Source organism: Juglans regia, chromosome 15, assembly GCF_001411555.2.
Source record: "Juglans regia cultivar Chandler chromosome 15, Walnut 2.0, whole genome shotgun sequence".
NCBI lineage: Eukaryota > Viridiplantae > Streptophyta > Magnoliopsida > Fagales > Juglandaceae > Juglans > Juglans regia.
Genome location: NC_049915.1, coordinates 9262406 through 9270249, shown reverse-complemented (window position 1 = coordinate 9270249; position 7844 = coordinate 9262406). Strand labels below are relative to the sequence as shown.

At 37.1% G+C, this 7844-nt stretch overlaps 1 protein-coding gene across 1 annotated transcript; it reads left to right on the top strand.

The window, feature by feature from the left end:
• The first annotated feature begins 3350 nt into the window (after window positions 1-3350).
• LOC109021543 lies at window positions 3351-5976 on the top strand. Its single transcript, XM_019004196.2, has 3 exons — window positions 3351-3572; window positions 4775-4980; window positions 5556-5976. Exons 1-3 carry the CDS (start codon window positions 3471-3473, stop codon window positions 5821-5823), a joined length of 576 nt encoding a protein of 191 aa, XP_018859741.1. The 5' UTR covers window positions 3351-3470; the 3' UTR covers window positions 5824-5976.
• Window positions 5977-7844: the final 1868 nt, after the last annotated feature.

Here is a 7844-nt window from a genome sequence, read left to right as displayed (position 1 = left end):
CTCTGTGGCTTATAAAAATTTTTCAAAGATTTTTGTGAATCGTCTTAATTCTGTTCTTGATGTTTTGGTCTCTCATGAACAAGGTGCGTTTATTCCTGGGCGTAGTATTTTTGAAAATATTACCCTTGCTCAGGCGATGGTTTAGTCGCTTCATAAAAAATCTGTTGGTAGTAATGTTTTGATTAAACTTGATATGGCTAAGGCTTATGATAGGGTGAATTGGAATTTTTTATTGCATGTGATCCGTGCTTTTGGTTTTTCTGATACTGTTTGTCAGATTATTGCTAACTGTGTGCAGTCTTAATGGTTTTCTGTCATGATGAATGGTACCTTAAAAGGTTTTTTCCAGTTTGCCAGGGGTCTTCGTCAAGGGGATCCTCTTTCTCCCTACCTTTTCATCCTCATGGAAGAAGTTTTGTCTCGGTTGCTCAGGAGTAATTTTCAGGATGGTCGGATTGGCAAATTTAGCCACCCAATTGGTGCCCCTTTGGTTTCTCATTTACTTTATGCTGATGATATCCTTATTTTTACTAATGGGAGTAAGATGTCTATTAAAAATTTACTGCATACTCTTGATACTTATGAGAGGTGGTCCGGTCAAAAAATCAACAGGGATAAATCTACTCTTTTTCTTTCTAAGCTTATTTCTAATTTACGTAAGAGGAGCTTGTTGAGTCTTACGGGCTTTAAGGAAGGTAAGTTTCCTACTATTTATTTGGGTGTGCCGTTGGTTTCTGGTAGATTGACAACCCGGGTTTTTGAGCCGTTAATTGATAAAATCAGGAAAAAAGTTGCCGGTTGGAAGTTTAAATTGTTATCCTCGGGTGGGAGATTGATTTTAATTAAGCATGTTTTAAATAGTATGCCTATCCACTTATTATCTGTTATGTGTGTGCCTTCCATATCTTTGTCTCGTATTCATGCTTTGTTAGCTAATTTTTTTTGGGGTGAGAATGATAGTAAAAGGAAATATCATTGGAGGTCGTGGAGGCATATTTGTTTGCCTACCAGAGAAGGTGGTTTGGGCATGAAAGATCTTAAAGAGGTTCAAAATCTCTCCATTTGAAGTTTGCTTTCCGTATTTTGTCTTCTAACAATCTTTGGTCTGATTTTTTTCGTGCCAAATATATTCGTCATAGCCATTCTTCTACTTACAAGGTGAAGCCAACTGATTCTAGATTCTGGAGATCGATTGTAAAGATACTTCCGGAAGTTATGGACAATGTGAAGGTCCTTGTGCGTGGTGGTAATGCTTCTTTTTGGTTTGATAGATGGTTGGCTTCAGGTCCCCTTTCCATACGGGTGGAAGAGATTACTAATAACAGGCTGCGTCTTCAAGATTGTTGGTCCAATAATTTTTGGGATGAGGACTTACTTAGGGAGCTGGTTAGTGAGGAGGTTGTCGAGGATATTATTCAGATGCCTATTAATGTTACTCATGGTCCGGATTTGTTTGTGTGGAAGCCTTCTACTGATGGCAAGTTTTCTACTCGTACAGCTTGGGAGGTGGTGAGAAAGAGAGGACAGGAATTACCTTGGCATGATTGGTTTTGGCACCAGCTTCTTCCTAAGCGAATTTCTATATGTTTGTGGAAAATTTGGTTGGATTGTCTGCCTGTGGACATTCAGGTTCAAAGTAAATGTGTGTCTCTTGCCTCTGCGTGTGACTGTTGTGATAGGAGGTGTATGGAAGATATTGACCATATTTTTTCTATGGGGGCAGTGGCTTTTGAGGTCTGGTTGTACGCCAGTACTGTTTTGGGTATCCCTTGTAGACGCAATCTTCTGTGGAAAAATAGAGTAGCTGGCTGGTTTTCTTATGCAAAAAAATCCTCTTTTAAAGGTACTCTTGTTGGTTTAATTCCTTGTATCATCACTTGGTGCCTTTGGAAGAGACGTTGTAAGGCTAGAATGGATGGCAAGTATGATTCGGCTGTGATTGTTTGGAGAAGTGTTCGGGTGTGGATTAAATCTTTGGCGAATAATATTAACTCTGTTAGTCATTTATCCATGCACGACTTGAAGATTTTGGAAGATTTTAATTTAGAGAGGCCTCGCATTTCTATGCGACCTAGTAAAATTGTTAAATGGTCCAGGCCTCCTTCGGGCTGGGTGAAGCTTAATTGCGACGGGAGTTGTAGAGGTAATCCGGGTAATTCAGGAGGGGCCGGCATTATTAGAGATTGGAATGGTCTGGTAAAAGGGGCTTTTTCTGCCCATTATGGGGTGGGTACGAATAATGGCGCTGAAATGAAAGCAATTCTGGATGGTATTAGATTGTGTAAACGGCTCCATATGATTAATGTGATTATTGAAAGTGATTCTCAAATTGTTGTTGATTGGCTTTGTAAGGGTAAATGCTTTGTGTGGTATCTTTGGGATTTTTGGGAGGTTTTGCGCAAGGAACTTGAGAGGCTTAATTTTGTTGTGGTTCATCAATTGCGGGAAGATAACAGTGCAGCGGATTTTCTTGCTAGAGAATGTGAAATGGGTTTGAATGTCACGTATAACGGCAATCAAGATTTTCCCAGGTATTTAAAAGGTATTGTACGGCTGGATTTTCTTGGCATTTCGTACTTGCGTTGTTAATCTGAGGTCCAGGTTTGTTTTTGGTGTTTTCTGGTTTTTTTGTTTTTATTTGTTAGGCTTGTTTAAATGTTTTATTGTTTTGTTATAGGCCTGTTTAGTTTCATTTTCGTGTTTCTTTTTTAGGCTTTTTTATAGGCCTGTTAGTTTTTGTTTTATTTGTTATTTTTTTCTTGCTGTTTTGGTTCTTAGGTTGGTTTTGTATTTGAGAGGTTTTTGTTTTCTCTTTTCTGTAAACCCCCTCACACTTGGCTTGTAACCACGGTATTCTTCCGCTATAAGTGAGGGTTTATTAATAAATTTGGGACGGGGCGACTTCCATATGGCTACCGGCTTTTTTTTAAATATAAAAAAAAAAAAAAAAAGATAGCAATGAATAGTAAGTTTTTAAATTTAAAGATGAATTGAAAATATGATAAATTTAATACAATAATTTTAAAATTAAATTCATCAAGATGGATTCTATAGAAATTAGTTATGTCGAATCAAATAATAGAAAAAGAAGAAAAAGTTTTCACGATAATCATCGTCAAGACGACTGTATGGGAAGGCATTTCACACTAGACAAGTTCTTCAAGTTGAAACACCCACTCACATGGTCCTGTCGTGGCGTAACTCGCGCTCACCCACCCAACCAAGATAAGGTTCTCTTATGGCTTGTCTCAACGGTCCCTCCATGCGCGTGGGTCTAAGATTCGGCTGCTTTTTCAACACAGCAACATTCACTGCTTTTCTTGTCGCCTGCCCACAAAGTTTAGTAAAGTTCCCTCACTGTCTCACGCTTTTTATCACTCCTCAGTGGCTTTATACCTGCTGAGTTGCTTAGATCTCTCTCTCTCTCTCTCTCTCTCTGATATTCTGCTTTCTCTCTCTTTGGGGAAGAGATGGGAGAAGGAAAGGGTTCGACCCTGGTGCACCTTCTGGTGGTTGTTCTATGCTTAGTGGCCTTCGGGTTCGCCATTGCTGCTGAGAGACGAAGAAGCGTAGTAAGCCACTTCCTCACCTTTTACTTATCAAGCTTTACTCTTTCTGTGCTCTAATTGCAGTAGGTTTCTTCTCATTTCTTGTATGATCTCTTTCTCAGCATATTAGATTTTTTTTTTTTTCCGTTAATGGTTTGTTTTTTCTTATTGTTTGTTTTTCGTTTCCGAGATTTGTTTACTATATAACAGAGATCTGCTTGTTTAGGTGTGGGTTTATTGTTGTATCTGCTCAAGGGTTTTGTGTATCATTTTTCTGTAAGAATTCCTATATTCTTCACTGGGAAAAAGTAGCATTTCTTTTTGACGTGTTGCTCTCTGACTTCTTTTTAATCATTGTTCTTAGATTTTGGGGTGACCTGTCAGCTCAAAACATGAAGATTGCCGTGTTTTTTGGTGTGGTTGGCTAAGTGATTATGTCCCACATTGGTTTTTACTAGGGATGATATCAAATTGCTGATATGTAAACCCATTGGTTTTAACCTCTTTTATTATGTTGGTGTGCCAACATGTTTATTTATTAAGCCCTCACAAGGATATTCCTCCGAAAATTTATGTATATTTGACATTACTGATTGGGATAGATTATTTTCCGAATTTTCCAGATTAGAGGTTTTTCCTACTTGTAGCCTTAGGCTCTTAGCTCCTATAAAATTTAAAACTTCTTTTGGATTGAGATTTGATTTCTGTGATCATCCTCACATTAGCTCTGTGGAAGTTGATTGATTTCTTGTTTGAGCATGCTGTTAGTGTCTGGATTTCCTGCATTATGGGGACGAGAGTTGGAAATATGTTGCATATTTCCAATTACTCGTGAAATGTATATAGTTCGAGTGCTTATAATTCTTGAGTGATAAGATGAAATCTTATTTAAATACTTGGCTTTTACTTTGTTTGGGGCCTGGCGTTCATCATCTGCTTTGCACTTATCTAAGGTGGGTGGGTAATGGTCCAGCTAGGCAAAGTAAGGCGAAGCATCAACTACACCAATAGCCAAGATTTTATTTGGTTTGTACTTCCTTGTCTTTATCGTTTGTACACAAATGAACATATTTCCTTCCTTCCATCCTCTGGTGATTGATGGAAGTTTGTGTTGAACAGAAACCAAGCATCTTGAAACCTTTAAGTATAATTTGTATCGGAGTGCAGTCTGTATTGCTTATTATTTGTCAAAAATGTCGACTGAGGAACTTATTTTTCTAAAACAGGGCCATATATTAGAAGATACTCGAACAAATTCAAGTTACTGTGTTTACAACTCAGATGTTGCAACTGGTTATGGAGTGGGTGCTTTCTTGTTCCTTCTTTCTGGTGAATCTTTACTCATGGGTGTCACAAGGTGCATGTGTTTTGGGAGACCTTTAGCCCCAGGTAGCAACCGAGCGTGGTCTATTATATATTTTGTCTCGTCCTGGTGAGTATCTGGTTTTTCTTGTTAACACTTTCTCTCTTATTCAAGTAGGAACTAATTTAAAAGCATCGAGTTTAGTTTCCTTTGGACTATTCAGCTACTATGTTTATCCTGATAAATTTCTGGCTCTCTACCTCCTCTCTCTCTCTCTCTCTCTCTCTCTCTCTCTCTCTCTCTCTCTCTGTGCTATTCATTCGTGCTGCTGTGGTGTTTACTTGCTTTCCCTGTACATTTCCTATCTGGATCAGATAAATCTGTAATCTCTGAAAGCCAACCTATGCAAATTATAGTGTGCCTCATCAGGGTCCATTGTAGGTGTATTTTATGTGAGGGCATTCTGACTGGGGGCTGCCCACCTGGTACTCATCCCCTGCTTTTTTTTTTTTTTTGTTCCAATGTTTGGTACAAAGAAATGCTATGTTTGGTGAAGTGTTGAGAGAATTGGGATATTTTCTTATTATAAGTTTGTTAGAGGAGTATTTGACTCTTTAACCTGTGTATCTGACCTTAGGATAATTTTCTCAAAAGAAAACTTGTTGATACCCAAGATGTTCTAGTTACATTTTATGCATCTGCAGGTTGACTTTTCTGGTTGCTGAAGCATGTCTTATTGCGGGCGCAACGAGGAATGCGTACCACACTAAGTATCGGTCAGTGCTTTATGCTCAGAACTTCTCATGCGAAATGTTGCGGAAGGGTGTTTTCATTACTGGAGCAGTGTTTGTGGTCACAACAATGATTCTCAATGTGTATTACTACATGTACTTCACCAAAGCAACTACCACTGAGGTGGCTCATAAAACCAATCGTGCCAGCTCAACTGTTGGAATGGCTGGATATGCGTAATAGAATATAAACGAACGAAACCGGATGTCATGTTAGTTTTGCATGTTGTTGAATTGGTGTGCAATTCTTCTCTGATTGTAATCTGCTGGTCTACAGATACATTTTGCTTATCCAATGATATACAGTTTTATTATGGATGCTAGTTCTACAGAAGGCAAGGTGCATTTTCAACTTCCTGATAATTAGGTAAATGGAGATTTCCAAAAGCTTATGAATATATCATTTTCATCAAATAAAGTGAAATGGCAATATGACAAAGACTTCTTTATGGTCTTTCTGGAAAATAATTGGATTACAAACCATAAAAAATCTCCTCAATTCAGTTTTGTGATCTTTGATTCTGATCACCAAAAAACAAATGATATATTGATCTTCAACAATCATGACCCAAATGCTTTCTGTTTGTGATGTGGTTGGTGATGGTTGTTGTCAAGACTCAAAATCAATGCATCTTGTGTCATATATGATATTCAGTTCTAGGAGATAAAAGAAGAATCAACTCAGCATCAAGACATTCTTTTAGTCAATGCCAGTTCTGGTTGGTTGGATTGTGTAGGTTTTAGGGTTTGTTTCGATAGAGAAACGATCTCATCTCATCGGATCATTACAACTTTTTCAAATTCACACAAAATATAATAAACAATTCAACTTTTTCAAATCTCAAAACAATAATAATATTAAAAAATAATATTCTAACAATATTTTATTCAACTCATTTAAAATAATCTCATCTCATTTCACTATCTAAACGAGCTCTAGTCGTTCTTAATTTTAGTGTGACTGAGTAGATTGGAACAGAATGCTGCCTGAAATTCTATCCTGTAGTGAAAATTCGATTGGTTTGCTTTACAATGTTGCCCCGGATGAAAGTGATATTTGGTGTAACAATAAACAAGTTCCAAACTATATGTTTTCTACAGCTTTAGGGAAAGACCAACCTGAATTGAGACGAGCCAGAACAAGTTACGGTTAGCATTAAGTTCAAGGTGCCAATATTAAGACATTCGTGCACCAAACTTTCTCATTGAATTTGCATTGTCAAACATCCCCATTTTTTCGTTGAATAAGTAATTTTCAAAGCCTCAACTTACAAAAGCAAAAGAGTTCTCAGAACCTCATTCTTTTCCGGATGAAACAGAGAGTGAAATTGAGAAAGAGAAGCAGAGATAGGGTTGTAAATGAAATCAACTGTTCATGAATAGTTTGAGATGGACTCAAATTTTGATGATTTGGTTAATAAACTCCTTTCTTTTGGGTTCTAGGGTTCTCTTCAAACTTTCATTCATTTAATTGCAAGTTTCTTCTCCAGAGATCTCAATTATTACTTTATGACTCGTCATTTTTTCCTTCGAAATATAGAGATTATTGATACTATGGAAGAAGGAGAAATATCACCTCGTCAATACATTAGACATAATCGTTTGCAAGGACATGAACGATTTTCATGATTTTTTTGCCAAATCACTAGTATATCCCCAAAAGTATTTTGTAGGAGATCCAAGATGAAGCAATCTCTTTTTCTTTGAATTCAATCTGAGATCAAAGCTCACAAGCCATATGTCATCCAAAGAATACATAACTGGAAGACTTGGTTTTTCTTCTGTTGAAAATGTTACAGCTACACTAAGAATTTTAACATATGGAGTAACCGGTGACCGTAGCATGAAGTAACTATTATCTTATAAGCAAGTGTATCTCAAGATTTTTGGATATGACATATATTTTTTGGATAGCCTGGGTCTCATAACAGCATCAAGATCTTTGAAAGTTTTTTTGAATTTATTGAGCTTGCTCAAAGGCGAGTCATTATGTAATCTCTCTCAAATACATTTTTTCATTATCCGTCAACTTGCATGAATGTTCAAAGTCTATGATCGAAGGCATAATCAAGGAATGCATAATTATTCATAATATGATTATTGAAGACGAGTGAGATGAGCAAGACAGAGATTTCGATTATAAACAAATAGATGAACCCTTACACCAGTATCACGCAAATCAAAAGGATATGCTTATGAAGT